General features: G+C 43.6%; 1 protein-coding gene across 1 annotated transcript in view; it reads left to right on the forward strand.

Annotated features, from left to right (window-relative positions):
• Nucleotides 1–20,144, forward strand: part of PTPRT (protein tyrosine phosphatase receptor type T) — a 754,628-nt gene that overhangs the window by 184,401 nt on the left and 550,083 nt on the right. Inside the window, exon 6 of the mRNA XM_024746810.1 lies at nt 2,980–3,273. Within this exon, the coding sequence (XP_024602578.1) occupies nt 2,980–3,273 (294 nt within the window). The remainder of the gene's footprint in view (nt 1–2,979; nt 3,274–20,144) is intronic.

Here is a 20,144-nt window from a genome sequence, read left to right on the forward strand (position 1 = left end):
CATGAAGGGGCTTCAGAAGGATTTGTGAATTCCTGAAATGATGTACAGAACTCTAGGTAGTAGGCTTATGTGCATTTTCCTGGGGAAAGTCTGGAACTTCTCACCACATTTTCATAAGGTCCTTTGTATCAACCAGAGTTAAAGACTACTCTTACAGACTTCCTTCAATGATCTTTCTGGTTAATTGCTTAAACATCTCAAGTACAAGAGGAGAAAACGATGGGCGGGAATGCTACCTGGGCCCTGAGTTCCAAAGCTGCCTACACCTCCTTCTAGCTTCATGGGCTCTCCCTGGTCCTTGGTCTCCTGTCTGATGACTCTGGTGGTTGGATTAGATGTCTTCATAGAGTTCTTGCACTGTCCGTCTGAACAGTTTATCTCAGAGAGGACGACTGATACAGATAAACACGGTCTTTCTGTGCATTATTTAAAAAGGTGGTACCTACCAAAAAAATCATTCTGTGTCTCATTCCTGCTTTTTTCTCTTTGAACACTAGTACATGTGGCTTCTAAAGAATGCCATTTATAAACCTGTAAGCCACTAAAAACAGGAAAAACAAGAGTAATCTGATGGCCTCTTGGTGCCAAGTACAGGAAACACTAGGATGTACTTCATGACAATTCTTGAGGGGTCAGAGGGAAGGATAGTCTGCACATGGACATGTAAACTAGTTTGTCGTTTGAGATGGAGACATTTATATCCTCGAGGGAATGTTGGCTACTATACTTGCACCGACCTTCAGAAATACATGAAAAGGGACTAAACATTTGGAAAGATTGATGCTTTATTTTCTTTCTGGTGGTCAGCGGTTTACTGCTAATGCCTGAAATGGGAGAGCGGAAACCATTGTGGAAAGTCAGTGGAAGAGAGTTTAATGTAGCCCTTGCTCAAGCCTTAAAAGTATTAAAGCCTGCTGATCTTAATTCTGTCCAGAGCTGGTCTGTAAATAATTATACTAAGGAATTGGACAGAGTCATCACAGAGCTATAAAATATCACCCGTGGGGCCTCATTGGAGACTGATGGGAACTCTGGAGAGTTGATAATGGTGATCAAGGGTCTATATATTTAAAATGCACAGAGAATGAGCCCAGAAATTACCTGCCTGCCAACTTCTCTACCTGGAACAAATTATCCAAAAATCAATCTGCAAACACCTTTGAGATAACAAGGCCTTGAGTAATAACCTCCATGGCTTTGTAAAGAAAAGCATCTAGCTTGACTAATCTGCTTAATTTCCTTCTCTGACCAAATGGCAGGCTATAATAGAGGCAATCTGAACTTGTCCCTGAAGATTTGCTTCAAGTCACACTGAGAAAATACTGTCCACCTCTGCTTCATAATGATTATTCTCTTTCAGGAGCATCTTTGTTGCTAGATAATTAATTAGAAAGAAAACACTGAATGAGCCCTGTCTATCCCAGAGCTCTCACCTGAGTTCCAAACTGAAACTCGTACCTGCCTTAGCCACCTGAATAGCTCAGAGGCTCTCCAAAAGTTCTTGAGCACAGCTAAGTGGTACTCCACCCCCAGATGCCTTCCCCACCCTTCACTTCCTAGTTCTACTCCAAGAATCAATAACTTGTTCATACCCTTTGATAGATAATCCCTTCCTGGAAGTTGGTCCTAAGAAAATATGAGACGAGATGGACCGGAATCATTTGCACAGAGATGTTCATTGCAGCAAACAACTCAGGTGCCCATCGATCGGAGAATAACTAGTGTGATTATCTGATGGATTGTTCTATCACTATTAAAGACAGCCATGGTAAAAGCCACATAGTATATAAACAAAGTCCTTTGGATCTAATAAGTGAGGGAAGGAAAGAAAATCTACATTGGGTCTGTGTGTTACTGTAGCCACAAAAAAAACGGTTTAAGTATACGCAAAGAAAGTGGAGTGGAACATGGAGAAATAAAAATGGTGATTATATTGGGTAGTAGGGAACGGGGCCTATCTCTTCTTTCTTCTCACTTCTTTATTGTTGTCCCACTGCCATTTTTTGCTACAAATAAAAATAAATATATCCACATTGATCTGTAGAAAATGGGTATCGAGAGGCAAACAGCTTTCCAAAGGGAGAGCTGGTCTTGAAAGGCATCAGATGTGGGTTCCATCCTGCCTTACCTGCTCCGCTATCTTGGTTAGGTGATCTGATCCCTTGGGCTCTCAGTTTTTTAATTCATTAAAACGGAGGTGATAATGTCCGAAGAATTACACAAAGTGATGCAACTGAGATTTTCTGGTAAATAAGGATAAAGTAAATGATAATTTGCCAGTGAGCTAAAAATTGCCGGAAAGAGGCCACCATTCATGCTTTGCTGAAATTCTGGTCTGTTTAGCTGAAGTTACAGAACTTAATGGAAGAGAGATGGCAACACATAGGAGATCCAAGATTACTCAGCATGACTTTTCCCTTGACCCTTGATTCCCACTGGGGTCACTGTGGCCAGTGCCCCTCTCTCTGCTGGAGGAGATTGCTAGGGTTGAGGAAGAAGCTGAATTCCTGCTATGCCATCATCCCTTGCTACTTAGTCTCCTATCACTATTTGGAAGAAGATCCACTAACAATCTACGTGTCCCTATAAAAGAAATGTTTGTAAACTCCTGACTCTCCTGGGTTTTGAACCAAACTCCGCTTTAGTAAAGGCAGGTTCTCATTTGAGGACAGAAAAGAGACTATTGCCCCAGGCATCTTTGCCGTGTTCAAGAAAAATCTTTTCCTCACAATGGCCGTCATTCTTTCCTTTCTTTAAATGAAGGAGGTACAGTTAGGTGTTGAATATAGTTACTTAAGAAATACTGATTCAGGTATTTACATACAATGATTTAATTAAAGTAGGACGTGAATGGGTTGAGAAAGGGATTTGGGCTGTTTTCTATGGCTGTCTGGAATTCTGTCCTTTGTCCTCACATGTTTGGAGTCTGCTCTATAAACCATTTGGGTCTGACATCCTTTGCTGATTCCTGTCTTTCAGAGCCTCCCACACCCATCGCCCCCCCAGAGCTGCTGGCCGTGGGGGCCACATACCTGTGGATCAAGCCGAATGCCAACTCCATCATTGGAGACGGCCCCATCATCCTGAAGGAGGTGGAGTACCGCACCACCACCGGCACCTGGGCAGAGACACACATCGTCGACTCCCCCAACTATAAGCTGTGGCACCTGGACCCCGATGTGGAGTATGAGATCCGGGTGCTGCTTACGCGACCAGGGGAAGGGGGCACGGGACCGCCAGGGCCTCCCCTCACCACCAGAACCAAGTGTGCAGGTAGGACTCTTCTTCCTGACTCGGTTTTGAGAGGTTGGGCAGTCGCTGGGCGTGACTGCTCCTGTGGCAATCGTTCCTCCACTTTGGTATGAGTGTGCTTTCTGTTGTGATAAAAAAAACACCAGAGTTTTGGTCTTGCCTTAGAGGCTCCAGAGGCATCTCTGGGGACCTCCTGGCTTTGACCGGGAGTCTAAGAAGCACCTGACTCTAGCTGTGTCATGGAGAGGTTCCTGGTCCTGACGGTGTTTCCCGGGACACTGGTTCCCTCTCTCTCTCCAAGGGCTTCTGGTGCCACTGGTGTGTCTGAGCCTTCCTAGTGCTGACAGTGTCTCTGCGGGCTCCTGGCCTTGTTTCTCTGAGGGCTCCTGGGCCTGCTTCTCTGAGAGCTCCTGGCTGTGTCTCTGAAGGTTCCAGGCTCTGGTTGTATCTCTGGGGGCTCGTGGCTCTGACCATGTGACCTGAGGCTTCATTTGGTCTATGTCTCTGAGTGGTTCTGATTCTTGTTGTGTATGTCAGGTGTTCCTGATTTTATTTTTGGCCCTGAGGATCTCTGGGCTGGGCCTGTGACCCTAATGAGCTCTTAGTTTTGACAGTGTCCCCGAGGGCTCCTGGTTCTGGTTCTGTCTCTGAGGGGCTCCTGGTGACAGCTGCATCTTGAGTGCCTCCTGGCTCTGAAAGCGTCTCTCAGTGGATTCTGGAAATGCCTTAGTTCCTGAGAGCCTCCCACCTCTGTGTCCCTTGGGGGTTTCTGGCACCTACTTAGGAGTCTGGGCTGAGACTCTCTGTCCAAGGGTCCTTTGGATTCTACATCCCTACAGGCTCCTGGTCAGTGTTCCCTCCAGCCAGGCTCCAACGGTTTCTCTGAGGTTTCCGGATGCTGCTAAAGAGTTTGCTGACTAGGGCTGTGTATGGGAGTGTTCTTTGTATCTATCCCCAAGAGCTCTAGGCTTCTGTGGTGTTTCTAACAAGGGGTGTTGTCTGGGATTGTACCCCTGACTGTACCCCTGAGATGTTCTGGCTTCAAATGCAACTCAAGAAATTAAAAGGACTCAGTGTTTTATGGGTTTGTTTGTTTTTTGCTGCAAATCACATTATTTATTTTATCTCATTTTTCCTAAGTAACCATTTGATGTAAGTACTTTTATCTCATATATAAATGAAAGAATAGAGACTCAGTATTTTTTAAAGTTTTATCCAAAGTCATAGAATTGGCCAACAGCACACTCAGGATTTGCGCTCAGGTTCCCTGACTCGAATGCCCTTGATCATGTGGTGTACAGAGCTGGGGGTGCTCCAGTGGGGAACCAGGGAGGTGGCTACATGAGCCATTGACCTCTGAGGGAAAAGGAATCCTTGATGGCTTCTGGGTGGGGAGAGAAGGACCCATCAGCACAGTGACTTCCATGGAACAAAAAAGTAAAACACAGTCAGTTCTGCTATCATGCAACATACGTGTGCCTAAAAATCATTGCACTATTCCAAGTTATGCAGTAAAAACCACTGGGCTTACGGGAGAAAATGGGGCTGGGGCACAGCACTCATCAGTGACACACCAAAAAGAGAGGAACCTAGTAAAAATGGCAGCACAATTGTACGTGTGTTAATGGCTAAGATATGCGTAAATACTGTAGTACAAATGGGGTGTTACCGTGAAACGTCCTGGAGTTTGCCTGTGGAAGTGGGTATCAGAAAGGCTGCAGCCCATGAGCTACTGTGCAGTGGTGGAGGAGGGCTGTCTGAAAGTGGCAGTAAGTTGTGACACCATGTGTGGATCAGTGTGGCTTGTAACACACACAGTGAACGAAGGAAGCAGGTAGATGTTTGAGGTGGGTGCGTCTTGTGTGTTCCTATGTGACTCAGTCCAGCTGGGTGCGGTTTTCTGCTTCACTAGTGTTTCTGTGTACAAAATCTCACATAGCAAATGTGAAATTCACGCTCTCCTCACATTGTTTCCTAATATATCAATCATGTCGGAAGACATTTGCATTTTCAAAGTAAGCGTTATAGCAGAATTGAGTGTAACCATTCTTAAATATCTCAGTAGTGTGTCTTGGTAGCGCGTAACCCAGAGTTAGTGAGTATTTCCTTTGCTTGGGAATATTCCTTTGAATGTTATTGAACCACCACGATGAACGGAGATGCCATTTTCTTGATTAGTTTCAAAAACAGGCCTTTGGTAAAATTCCTCATTGAAACTTGATTACAAAACTTACTACTTTAAAAAGACATAAGGATATGTTATTAAACCAAGTAATACCTTATCTCAGCTTTGCAATTCAGTATTCATCCATAAAAATAATTGATTTGATCCTGCCGATGAGACTTTTCTCTTTCTCCAGGGTTTCCAGGGTTTTTGATCTTTATAAATGATATTCAGAGCACTTTAGCAGTCCCCGTGGACTTATTTCCTGATGATCATATAACGCATTTTGAAATTCAGTCGCAAGGTGATCATCTCAATAAAAATTTACAATCTATTACACACTGTTGCCGCGGCTGTGTCATGGATTTTACATGTTGAAAACACGATTGTCTGACTCTCAGTATAAAAATTATGTAGTTGAAAATGCTGTTTGTGGTTTTATATTTCAAAAAATATTGATGTTTAAGTAAGTTATGCCTAAAATCTTGAATAACCCACATTTTACAAAATGTGTCATCAAAGAGGTAATCATCTTTTCCACACTGCTACTGATAGTAGAATGTTCTTTGCCTCATAATTAATGTTTAAGAGAATCCCGGGGCTGATATCCACTTGTGGAGGCTGTTTATTGGGGTTGGTAGTCCGAGTTTTTTCCCCCTTTCTCTATTCTATTATTAATCATACTGGAAATGTCCTCATTATTTTACAAAACAGAAAATGAGAGAGTGTGGAGTGTGGAAGGTATAATTTCTGCCCAGAGGAATTTACAGACTGGGTTAAGATTCCGACAAAACAGCAGAGAGAGTAAAGCACAAAGTCAAGTATCGAAATAGCACACTTTGTGGAGAAAAACAAGTTTGGCGTGGAAAGAGCAATGCTGTTAAAATGATCTCGAGCAGTGGATTTCAAAGTTCTGTCCTGAACGAAAAGCATCGGCATCACCAGGGGACTCGTTAGAAATGCAAATTCTCAGGCCCTGTTCCCTGACCTAGTGAATCATAAGTTCTGGGGATGGAGGCCAGAGGTCTGTGCTGTAAGGAGCTCTCTGAGGGACGCTGATGCACACCCACGTTTAAGAACCACTGATACAGTGTCATACCCAGATGCCACTTTGGTAGTATGCCCATTGTATTGCTTGATCCTTGAGGCAGTTCTGAGAGGCAGATGGGAAAAAACGGAGGCACAGAATCATCAGATGAAGCTCACAAGTCAATTACCTCCTTACAACTAAATCTCTTGGCCTAAGGAACTCTCCATCACATGGTTTGATGGAGTTTCCTCCGCAAATGTTCTCTTGAGGGTGGGACTGAGTGATAAAGAGACTGGTAACTATGGAGACAAGCTGAGCATGAATAGCCTCCATGCACTGCAGCTATAGTCCTGTTCATCAAACGTCTGCTGAGTCCCTTCCACGTGCCCAGCTCTGTGCTAGGTACTGGTGGCAGAGGCATGCAACTGGAAGCTACAAGCTCAGGTATCAAGAAGATGCCAGGAGGCCCAATTCAGCGAGGGCAGGTGGTGATGATTCTGGTTCTGCCAGGTCTGCCAGGTCACTAGGTAGATTCTTGGGGCACTGGGAGCAGGTTCTAACCCTTAAGGGGAGAGATTGTCAAGAGTTTAGTTACAGTGCAGTGTCCCAGGCCAATAGTCTAGAGTTCACAGCAAGACCCTTAGCCAGTTAAGCCAGAGCCTGGACAGATTTACCAGATAGGAACCTAGTAATGTGAGGATAAGAGAAGAGAGCCATAGATGACACTCCCAGGCTTCTGGTTTGGGTGCCTGGGAGATGAGTGATGGAGCTGTCTTCTGAGATGGAAAACACAGAAGACGCTTTAGGGGCGAGAAAGCCAGCCCAGGTTTGAATATGTTGTGTTTGAGGTGCAGCTGTACAGCAGGTGATGGTATAGGTCAACCTGGAGCTCAGGAGAGACCAGAACATTCTCTCTTCTTCTTCCAGGAGAACTACCAGGTTGCACCTGGATTTGAAAATCAAAAGGACATCTTTGTACCAATGAAAGCAGTTTAATTCTCTTTCTTCATGCTATTCTCTTGAGATGCCCCATTCATATTTTTTTTTTTTTTCCTATTCATCATTTTGTTCCTTTTGGTCAGTTGAACCATTCGCCATCTTTCCTGAGATATAAGCCTGGGGAGCAAACATGATCATGTACATCAAAGTGCTTTGAAAACGCTCTTTAGATACCTGTAATGAAACAAATCCTTATTTGTTGCTATTATTGTTATGGATGTTATGATTATGAGTAATGATATCAGAACAGGAAGCCTTACTTGTCCACTTCTCTGGACTGACTGGCATTTGGAAGGGCGGGCCGTATTCTTTTGTCGTGTTTCATCATCCCGCGGGAAATCCCATTTCAGAACACAATGATCATACCGTAGTCTGGACTCTCAGAGATTTTCTGGTCTAGAGCAGCAGGTGGTTTTCTCTGGCACAAACGCAATAGCGGATGTCCAGTCATAGGAGCTGGGTCCTAGAGGGGCACTCTGGTGCCCACCCAGTCTCACCTTGAATGCCACCTCTGATAGGGGTGCTCATGTTCTCCCATGGAAGAGCAGGTCACTGCTGGGGATCCTGGGTGGTTATTATTATTCACTACCCAGTGTTAGCCTAGTTATCATAAAACTCTGGATGGGGTCCTAGTTAGGAGCAGAGAGTATCCATTAGGTTGAAAGAGTAGGGGCAGTAGGCGGGCTCTTTGCATCGACTGTCTGGAGTCCACAAGGAGAACCAAGGCCAATGGCGTTGACGATAGGGCCCGAGGTCAGTAAGCGGGGAGGGCAGGTGAGAAGAAAAGAGGTGCAGACACCGTACTGGTCCAACCTGGCCCTGCATCTTTTCTGCAGGTACCGCTTTTAATGGCCCGAGCACCTGCTTGTTGATGTCTTAAAATGATCACTCAGAAACTCTCCCTCATTTTTACCCATATCTGCCTCCATGCAACACTCACTTATGGATTCTGGTTTTACTTTTGGGTGACCTGTTCCTCCATATCTCAAAAACAGGTCTATAGCAACTAAAGTTTTCTCTCTTATGCTCCAGAAATCTCTTTCCCCAAAAGCTGTGTTTCAGCCAGACCCTGGGCAGCTCTCTTCACATCATCGCTATGGAATCACAACTCAACAATCCAGCAAGCCAAGTGATCATACATCCCCCTGTGATTGCTTACTCTTGTAAATCAAAGGGCCCTTGCCTGGGAGTCCACTTCATCGTGGTCTCACAGGGTTCAGGCTCTCTAAGTGAAAAGCGACTTGATACAGCCAGACACGCGACATGCACTGCTGATTTGGAGAGCTCTCTTCCTATTGCCTCCACCTGAGGGTTGATTGCACATTATATTTTATTTACATATTTATGGATTTCTACTTGAAGTGATATGTGTCTGCCCTGCTCTTTTCTCCAAGGGGATAAAAAAGAGAAATTCCAATTGCTGGGCTCAGTGAAGTGAGGGTAGTCATTAGAATTTAGTGAAAAGTAGAGGGACTTCAGAGCTAAAAAGATTCTGATTTTTATTTCAAGCTGGCACTTGTGAGCTGGATGACCATGGGTGAATTCCTTCTCCTGTCGGTGCCTCAGTTTCTTTTCTTCCATTTGTGAGAGATTACAGTATACCACTGTGTTGTGAGGCTTCAGTGAGACAAGTTACCTGCCTAGCAGAGAACCCAGGACACAGAAGCCCCTTTTAATGAACGGTTTTTAGAAGTAATCTCAGGCCTGGGAAGATTCCCTTCACTGTAGCATCATGGACCCTGCTGTAGAGGATTTCTCCAGTTGCCATTCTCTTCACCTTCTCAGCGGTGGATTCACGCAGAAGCTCTGATGAGTGGCTCTGCAGGTGTTCCGGAGTCTTTGACGTGTGGCTGCAGGACCTAGAGGAGGCTGCGGTGGTTCTTGATAATGTGGGAGGGGGAGATGGGAATTGTCCTTTGATAATTCTGTCTCCAGTCTTAAGTAAGAGAGAGAAGCATGCTTTCCAGACCCTTCTGTCTTCTGGGAGGCCAAGGCTAGTGGGAACGAGGCCTTGGCAGACAGGGAGTGGAGGTGAGTCCTGACCCTCTGCAGTGAGCATCCCCAGATTGGTGTGTTTTTAGTCTAGCTTGCAGTTCTAGGGCAGAGTGGAGGGATAGAGAGAGGGAAAGAGGAATTTAGGGTCTAGAAAATAGAACAGAGCTACGTAACTAGCATTGTGAGGCTTTTATTTTTATTTTTCTCATTTCTGTAAGCGTCAGTTTCACTCTGTAAGGTGGGGGTAGCATAACCTGGCTTAACTCGTAGGGCTCTGAATTAGAAGTAAATGGAAACTTCCTTCTGGGCAGGATGGTGGTATGAGCACAGACATCTAACTCATCTGCTATGATCTTGGTGGGATGGTCCATAAATCTTAGGGAAACACAGCAAGGTTAGCCAGTAGAAGTAGAATCACCATTCCACCCAGAATCAAAGCAAAATTTAAAGATTCACGGAGAACTCATTAACACTGTGAGAAACTAGGGGAGGAGAGGTCTCCCATGCAGGCCATACCATGCTCAAAGGGACATTATCACCCGAGCAGTGCACTTGATCCCAGACTGAAGGCAGCCACAGAAGAGGGACTGTGGCCACGTCTTCCTCTAAATGACTTGGAGACGGGGTGCTGACTGTTCCTTCACTTCCCCTCCCTCCCCCATGCCAGTGTCTCTGCTGCTTTGACGCTTCCTTTCTTCCCTGGAGGGTAGGACCTTGGAGAGAGTTACCTCCAAGGGGCTGAGGAGGAGGGAAGGCCTCTTCTTATCACACCTGGTTCAGGAGCTGCTGCATGAGACAAGAAGCGTCTGCAGAGGAGCAAAGCATCTGCTAGGGCACGAGATGTCCATCTCCTCTTCCTGTGGACCCTCTCCCCTCCCTCCCACTGCACACATAGTACCTACAAGTGGTTACCTTAGACCCCGCTCCCACTTGGCTTAGGGAAGAGGAGGAGAAAAGAAAGTTTTCTCACTTTACACCTGCAATTCACAACCTCAGGGACTTTCATCCCAGCCTGTACCGTCTCCTTACTGGATGGGCTGAGCGTGGTATCAGAGCAAAGAGTGAGGGTCCAGTTGGACACCTCTTAGCAGTCTCTGGAAGGGACATCTGGAAGTGTCTTAGCTGTTCTCTGTAGAACGGGCCTGCGCTTACTCCTTACTCTTCTTGGTTTTGTAGCCTTGGGTAAAATTCCAAAGTGACGAGAAAAGCCCTATTAAACATCCTGTTACGTTTAGATTTTTCTGCGACCCTCTGCTCCCCAGAGAACTAGGGCCACCTGGGAGATGAAGTACAATAAGTCAGCAAACGCACCCCGGTGAACACTCCCCCGTCCTTCCTAACTTTGAAGGTTGAGTTTAAAGAAAAAGTGAGCCACAGAGAGGCATTAATGAGAATAAAAGCTAACAGTGTTTGTTTATCGAGCTAGCTGGACTCAAGACATGGCCCCCAAATATATTACAATTGGAGGTCAGTCATTCCTGTACTGATGGAAATCTTGAAATAACAGCACAAAAGAAAATGGATGATTATAGTAATGAAAACAGCAGCTACCCTTGAGTATGGTAGCTTGAGTATCTTCCGCGCACTGAGGGCCATTGTATTGAGCTTGTTACAAGTAACTATTTTATTTGTAATTCTTGCACTTACCTCCACTGACTGGAAGGTAAGTGACTGACCCAAGGCCATATACCTGCCGAAGTGGCCCAGCTGGGAATTGAACTTCTAATTACATAGCTGCAAAGCTCCAGCTCTTCCTCATATGACCCGTGAAATCCAGCATCATAATGAAAGCATAAGGCACCGTGATCAGAAATGCACCGATGAAAAAAGTTGGATATTAGAAAAACTATTGGTCTGATGCTTCATATCAGTGGGTCAAAAGATGAAACCATCTGACCTTCTCCAAGGAGACTGAAAAGTAATTTGAAAAAATTCAGCCTTCATTACAGATTAGAATTCTGGGTAAGCTAGGAATGGAAAGGCACTTTCTTATTTCTAGCAGAAAATGTTCTTATAGCCTCAAAGCCTAAGAGAATAAACTAAACCAAAAAAAAAAAAAAAAGAGCTGTTAGAACTACTAAGAGATTTCAGTATTATGGTCGGACACAAAGCAAATAAACAAAAATCAATAGCTATATGCCAGTAATCACCATTATAAAAAAATAACAAAATGTATCCTATTCTCAAATGCAATTAAAATATAAATACTTAGGAGAAAACCAAGAAATGTGCAGAAACTATATGAGAACACACACCCAAAACTTTATCGAGGATGATAAAACAAGAACTGAATAAATGGAGAGATATATCATGTTGTTGGATTAGCAAGTTTAATATTGTGAAGATATCAGTTCTCCCCAAATTAATTTATGGGTTTAACACAATTGCAATCAAAGCCCTAATGAGATTCTTTTTGGAACTTGACAGAGTGATTTCAAAATTGATCTGAAAGAATATATAGGAGAGTGTAGTGAAGAACACTTTTAAAAGTGGTGGTTTGGCGAGGGGGGTGGATTTCACTGTGAAATACCTGTGTTTATTATAGCTATAATAATTAAAGACCAGGGCTTCCCTGGTGATGCAGTGGTTGAGAGTCCGCCTACCGATGCAGGGGACACGGGTTCATGCCCCGGTCCGGGAAGATCCCACATGCCGCGGAGCGGCTGGGCCCGTGAGCCATGGCCGCCGAGCCCGTGCGTCTGGAGCCTGTGCTCTGCAACGGGAGAGGGCACAACAGTGAGAGGCCCGGGTACCGCAAAAAAGAAAAAAAATTAAAGCCCAGAAAATAATCCAGCATAGAGTGAAACTGGCTTTCAAAGTTTATTTGCATGGAGAATTCATATAAGCATAGTATATCTGTAATTGGTTAATAATTTGGAATTGAAATAGAATGCATTGCATAGATATCACGGTATGCTAATAAATAAATTCTGGATCGATTAAGAAGTTAAAAGCAGAAAAAAGCAAGAACTAGAAGAAAATAAAGAAAATATTGTTCTGTATGAGGAAGAAATTGCAGTTCATTAAAAGGAAATACATCCACCATTGAGTCATGGCTTACAAATTTATTATGAAAAAAGGAAGAAGAAGAAAAATCTCCTATGCTATACTAACAAAATTCAGAAAGCAAATAGGTAAACTGAGTGTGGAAAACTGTGACAAAATAGAGAAAAAAGGGATAATATTCTTACACATAAAGAGCTCTAATAAGTCAATAAAAATGTCATCACACTGATTTTTGTTTAGAAAGGCCTAAAAGGTATAAATAGGTAACCGCCAAACAATATATGAATGGTGAAAAACAAGTGTAAAATGTCCAGTGTCACAGATAATCAAATAAATGAATTTTAACCTGTAAGATTACCAAAATATATCTACTTTTAAGTGATAATAACCAGCGCTGTCAAGGACAAAGGAGGCAGGCATTTCTGCAGGTGGGTTAGCTGGCACAGTGTATCTAGAGGACAATTTGCTCTTTTTTTTTTCTAACAAACTAATCAGAGCTGCTGAAAAAGAATTGTGTACATGGAGGTCATCACTGTATTATTTATAAAGGCAAAGACTTGGAAATCACCTAACTGCCCCAATAGGAACATAGTTAAGTAAAGTTTTATGCATGCACACGGTGGAATTCTATGCCGATATTACAAACCATGTTTTCAGGGAATATCTAATGGCATGGGTTCATGCTATGGTAAGTTTAAAAAAAAAAAAAAAAAAAAAATTACAAAACCACATGTGTAATTACTGTCCATTTCTCAGCTGGTACCCATTTGTCAGTGAGAGCTACGAAGTATTGAGCAGAATCCCCCATTCCAGATCCTGCGCTTGGTTTGATCCTGCCCCGAAGACATCTGGAGACTCCCAGGGGAGCACCTGTGGCCCCTGTTCACTGCCTGCTCTGAGTTCCAGAGCATCACTCTGTTTTTCCGGGCTGTCCTAATGGGGTCAGATGTGAAACTGGCCCCTCTCTACTGCTGTCCCAAAGCTGCATGAGCACCAGGCTGTTTTCTGCAGCAGCAGTACCTCTCTTGATGCTTGGGAGGAGGGGAGGGGCACAGGCAAGAGATGACGTTGCAGGGCTGACCAGCAGACAACTCAAAATCCTTTCACAGCCTTAAAAGTCCTTTCGGTGGGCAGGGATTTTTCCCGTTTTTCTCTCCTCTCTCTCCCAGATCACCTACAGGTGATGCAAAGACTTCTTCTCATTTCCGGAGAGGTCCCCAACTTCAGGTCCAGTCCTGTGTTTGCACATCTTTTGCATTGAGGTGAACATTAAAGGGGGAGTGTAGGGAGGGCAGCTAAGAGATCTTAGCTAAGACCAAAGGCTTTCTTTTAATGGGACCAACCCTCCCTTAAAAAATGTATTTTAGTCTATGGGCTCTCATGCACACATACAGACAACACATACCCTATATATGGTATATATTTACATTTATAATAGGGATATATGTGTATGTATGTGTGTATATATAATATATATACATAAGTGAGATTATGGGTCACTGTAAATGTTTTCTTTGTTTTGCTATGTTATATAAAATTTATACAACTTGAAAGCAGGTTTCCCCCTTAAAGTCAAATGTGAACGTGAAAGATTATTATAAGTGTTAAAGCACTCTGTATAAATGTGAGAGATTATTTTTATCATAGTTAGTAAATCATTGACATTCTTGGAAGGTGCAAGAACAGTTGCACATTTGCTGAGCCCTGGGATGCAAACCAAGCTTTACTCCCTGCTCAGATGAGAAAGGGGTAGTCGGATGAGAAGTCTCCCTACAGCTCCATCTGAATTGGAATCCGGGTTCTGCCCTTAGGATGCTAGACAGCTTTGGGCAGTTTGCTTAACCTCTCTGATCCCGTTTACCCATCTGTTAAATGGGGATTATACTGCTTATCTCACTGGATAGAAATAAGGGTCATTAATATTAATGATGGCTAATATTGCAGTGACTCTGCTTGCAGCCCCAAAAAGGAAGGTACGGGCCATCAGCACCGTCACTACCAAAGCTTAGAGAGGTTAAGTACTTTGTTGCGAGTCATGAAGCTTACTTACTAGGAAGTGGCTGAGGTTAGAGCCTATCAAGTCTGACTCTAATCCCTGCTCTTACCCCACCTGGCTATATAACTGTAAGTGCCTGGTACAACGCCTGGAACTTAGTAGGTGCTTAGTAGATTGGAGCTTCAGGCAATTTAACAGCCTGGAGGCTCTCTCTCTCTCTCCCTGCCCAGGCCCTCCTCACCAGTAAACCCTAAGATCTTCACTGCAGTGGGTCCAAGGGACAAAGGGTAGCCACTTGCCGCTTCCCAAAGGGATCTGGGAGGGCCGACAATTTCGAGAGCTTGGCGTGCGCCCTCAGCCAAAATTATGTCAGGGCCAGGGAGATCCCAGGGTGCCTTGCCCATCACTGGCCTTCTGGAATGCAGAGACCTCATTACACTAAGAGTGGAATGGCCTGTGCATCAGGGAGCACAAACCTGGCTGGATGCGGAGGGATTGGCTGCGCGTGCCAGAAAGCAGGGAAACCAGAGCGTCAGTCAGTGGTGGTTTCTAAATCATACGCACCACTGGCTTGACCCTCAGTCATTTTGAGCGTCTTAAGTGGAGCTGTGGCGGGAAGGTCTGTGGGGACCCAGCAACGAGTGGATGTCCATCCACCCTATAGACTTCCCTAGCAGGGGATGTCTTGAATCATTAGAAGTGTGTAACTCTTCCCACCAATCCTTTTCCAGCTGGGCTCAGGGCTAAAAGCAGGTACAGTTGCTGCAGCTACTATGGTATCTGCTGCTGTTCTTCCTTCTTTGTCCTCCTCATCCTTGTACTTGAAAAGAATAATGTAGTATCTACAGCAAAGCAGGTAGAAAATATATCTCATATACCAATTGATTTCTTTGTAAGTGCATATTCCTTTTCAATCATTGACCCCATTCTTATGTAATTATGCCTCATGTCCTATGTCTCCGCCTGTCACTCAACACCATAAAATAAATATTTTACGTGTTCTTAAGGAATCTTCAACATTGTTTTAATGGCTTCTTAGTGTCCCATAGAGTCTTAATTGCCAGAATTTGCTTAACAATTCCTGTATTGTTGGATATTTGGGTGTTTCCAAAATGTCACCATCTTCCTGCCTTGTAACCTTCTGTTTGAATGATATTCTAGGCTGAATTTCAAGGAGTAAGGTATTAAAAGGTAGAGACGTCCTTATGGCTTTTGCTGCATTTCACAGATTGCTGTCAATGAAATAATTATGCTATTTTTTTAATGATATGAGCACTTTTAGTGTAACCCTTGACAAAATTATATACTGTCATCTTTTAAAAATTTGACCATTTCATAGGCATGAAGTGATATTTCAAGTCTGCTTTAATTCATGTCTATTCATAACCTCCACTTCTGCATTGCCTCTGCCTCGCTCACGTGTGCCAGCTGCCACGCTAGTCTTTTTTCTGTTCTTCAGAAACACCATGGCCACCCTCTTCCGTGCCTCAGGGCCTTTTCCCAAGCTGTTCCCTCTCCCTGGAACTCTCTCCCCACTCACACTCTTCACCAGCTCATTCATCCTTCTCCTTTGCATGTCGCTTTAAAGGTCACATCACAGAGAGACCCTACTTGACACCCTAATATAAGTTAGTCTCCTTCCCACTCCCGCTTCGAACAATTTATGCCACTGTTCACAGAACTTATCCCAGTTTGTGATTATCTAATTATTTGTGTCTGTTTGTTTATTGCATGCCTGTCCATTAGACTTTGTGCTTCCCCAAGGACACTCTAGCTTCATCCGTTCTGGTTACTAGTGCCTGGAATCGTGACTGACACATAGTAGGCACTCAGTAAATTGGTGTTGAATGCATGGATGTTGTGGAGATATACGTGCTACACTGCAGAAAATTTGGAAAAGCAGAAAAACACAGAGACAAAAATTTAAGTGACCCGACAAGGCATCTATCAGAGATAAAAACTATGACCAAGTTGGTGTTTCTAATAGTTTCATGTGTTACATTGAACTCATTAATTAATATGGGGTTTATGTTCGTGTTTGGGATGCAGTTAGGTTTCAACTTGCTTTATAACCGTTTGACCTGTTGTCTCAGCCCCATTGGTGGAATAAGCTTACAGTGCCTCAAGCAATGAGGAACTGGGGAAGGGAGGAGGGAATTCTTTATGGAGAAGGGAAGGAAGCTGGGAGCCTGACCCAAAGAAGGTTTGCAAAAGAAAGCCTGTCAGAGAAAGGAGGACCCTAACTGTGCATCTCCTGACCTGGCGTGATAGCCGGGCAGACATCCAGACCACAGTTCGGGAAACTCACTTTGGGAGGAAAACCCCAGGCCCTGTCCAAGTGGCCAGTGCCACCTGTGTTTGTAAATCCTTTACAATACTGTCTTTCTAGAGCCTTTTATAAACGTTATTGATCCTCATCGTGACTCTGAGACTAACTGGGATAATCACCACCATTTTACTCTAGGGAACGTGGAAGCCCTCAGGAGTTACGAGACCTTCCCTATATCTCAGACCTTGGGATAGCTGTGAAATAACATCCTGACCCCAGACTCTTAGGACTCCTGCCCTCCGGCTACTGTCGAAGGTTTCAGTGAGCTGTGAATCCTGGATTAACCTGATAGCTTGGGGGAAAGGTGGGGGGGACAGGAGGAGGCAGGGGTTCTGATTAATTGATTCCTTTTTTGAATTTGAAGGTTAAGCAGAAAGTACATTTAAAGTTGGCCCAGGCTATTTTATATAGGATGGTATATGAACTAAGTACAATAAAATTGAGCCCAGAGGAGTATCCCAAGGGAGAAGTCGATAATGGACCCATAATTGCCTTTTACAGTAGGGATGGTATGTGCCCTTGGCCCCTGCACCCACCCCAAAGCATTTAATCCAAGCCATGGCAGTTTAGGCATCTAAAGGCCTCTGGCAGGCAGTTCACGGCCATCCCGCTGCCTTGAGCTGTCCTGGACTCTGAACTCCCTGAGGACAGAGCCTTGTGCATTTCACTTCCGTGTCTGGCTGGTACATCCAGAAGTTTGAAGCAAGGATGGGCATGCATCCTCAATTAGGTGTGGCTAACAAGATGAATGATATTCTGTATTGCGGGGAGTTTAGGATTCAGAATGATTGGGCAACGGAATGCCTGTAATATGCCAAGAGCATTAAACTTCATTCTGGCCACATTTTTTCAAAGATACCAGATAAAAGATATTATTACCTAGGAGAGTTCTGGTCCTCTGGGGGTGAGCTGTAAACCCCATCATATGAACAGCCTGGAGGGATGCTGATCAATTATTTGCTTGCAAGTTAGAGAGACTCTGATACCTGGAATTGTTCAGACTTCTGTACGTGTTGGGAAGGTTAGGGCAGCTCTTCACATTTTCATGGCGTTTTGTAGTGATGGTGAAAGAAATATGTTTCTATTATTTTTGTTTTGGAAGACACAGAAAAACATCAAAAGAATATAAAAATCACCCATAACCCCACCACTTGGAGATAACTACTCCAAATTTTGGTGTAACTCTTCCAATGGTTTGTTTTTGTTTTTTCTAATGCAGAAATGTACATTTCTTTACACAAAATTAAGCCAAAGTGTACATGTTCTATAACTGATTATTTAGCAGTATATAATGAACATTTTCCCATGCACTTATTATTTTTACTTCAATAAATACAATAGGTATTAAATAGGTAGGATGATGAATAAAATAGAGATGGTCTTGGTTTTTATGGATCCTGAAACCAAGGGGGAGATGTATATTACATTGAATGTGGATACAGAAATACAGTCTGTCCTTAATATCTGCAGACTCCATGATTGCAAATTCATCTACTTGCTAAAATGTAATTGTGATACCAAAAGCAGTACTCACAGTGCTTTCACGGTCACTCACAGACATGCGCAGAGAGATGAAAACTTTGAGTTGCCAAATGCACACGTTCCCAGGTTGAACAAGGAGACGCCCTGCCTTCTGGTTTCAGGTCTCCTCCTGTAAATAATATCCTTTTCACGGTCTGTTTAGTGCCATGTTTTTCCCATTTGGGTGCTTTTTGTTGCTGATTTTTCTGTTGAAAATAGCCCCCAAGCATAGTGCCGAAGTGCTGCCTAGTGTCCCTGAGCGCAAGAAGGCTGTGATGTGCCTTCCAGAGAAAATGCATGTGTTAGGTAAGCTTTGCTCTGTGTGAGTTACAGCTCTTGGCTGTGGGCTCAGTGTTAATGAATTAACAGTGTATATTAAACAAGGTATCTTTAAACAAAAACAGACATAAAACAAGGTTATGTATTGACCGGTTGACAAAAACATTGTATCTGAGGCTCTCAGGAGCCTAGGAGCAATGGTTCGGTATTTGCTCATTCAGTGCAACTTTATAGAACGTAACTATTGCAAATAGAGACAGCCAACTCTCTGTATATACAAATCAGTGAGGTGGGGGGTGGTCAGGAATGGAGACATACATTTGGCTCTAGACAGCTCTTAAAACTGTTGAAAAGTAATTTTCAAGACAAGGTAACATCACAACTCTCATACAGAAGTAAAATCAACATGATTTTATTTGATTCATTTACGAGGAAGCCGGTGAGGTGTCGCAACCAGTGCAGCGGAAAATCCAAAAACCAGAGACATTCATAGATGAGGAATGTTGACATGAATATGCAAACAGAGGCAAAACTGGCTTTCTTTTTTCCTTTGGGAGGGGAGAAGATTGTCCTTCCCTGAGACAGAACCATTTCCACGTCTGTAGACAAAAAATTATTTTGCATTGCTCTCAGTAATCTACTACTTGCAGGGTTTTAAAGTAGGTCCCATAGAATCGTAACCTGATAACAGGGAAACTTGTGCCCTAGACAATGCATAGTTGTCCACGAAAGCAGGTGTCCCCCGCGCCCCCAAGGCATGGTGATGTGACCCATCTAGATAACGTGCGGAGGTAAGAGAAGGGAACCCTGAGCAACGCCCCTACCGTGAGACTAGAGGTTGGGTTGCTAATTCAGAGTCAGCAAAGCAAACTGTGAAGAAACAGCTAGAGAGGCAGAAGGGAAATGTGGTGCCTTTGGGCCAACAGCAAGACAGAGGATGGAGAAAGGTTGAGTAAGACGCACTCTAAGAGGGTCCCCTTGGATTTGGCACCTTGGTGGCCACTGGTGAGTTACCATGAGCAGCTACTGAGGGGTACAAACCAGCAGAAGCCAAAGTAGCATAGGATAGGTGAAACAGGAGTGAGAAAGCAGAAATTTTGATTCAAGTCTATGCGTTTTTTTGTTTTTGTTTATTCAAGTCTTTGTTTTGATTCAAGTCTTGTTATGCTCTTAATATGGATGTGCCATTGATTTTATCCTAACTTGTATTTCTGGACATTTCTTTTCTAATTTTTCAAAAATTGTCATTAATATCCTTATAGATACAAATCAGTGAGCACATATTCAATATCTTTCCTAGAATCAATTTCTGGAAGTGTCATTGTCGCTGGGTCAGCGAGCGTTTCCAAGACTTAGAGACAGCTCCTCCACAACTGGGTCAATTTACACCCTGCCCTTAACAGCGGATGAGCCACTTTGTTTCTTTGGACATGTCATCTATAACTGTTATAAGTCTGCATTCTCTCTATTCTTCTCCATTTCCCTGAGACAGTAACTCTGCAAATAAGTCCTTTGGTGTTTGGAGCTGATAATCAGTGGCTTTTATTACTTTTTTTTTTTTTTTTTTTTTTTT

The sequence above is a fragment of the Neophocaena asiaeorientalis genome, unplaced genomic scaffold (assembly GCF_003031525.2).
Source record: "Neophocaena asiaeorientalis asiaeorientalis breed wild unplaced genomic scaffold, Neophocaena_asiaeorientalis_V1.1 scaffold132, whole genome shotgun sequence".
Classification (NCBI taxonomy): domain Eukaryota; kingdom Metazoa; phylum Chordata; class Mammalia; order Artiodactyla; family Phocoenidae; genus Neophocaena; species Neophocaena asiaeorientalis.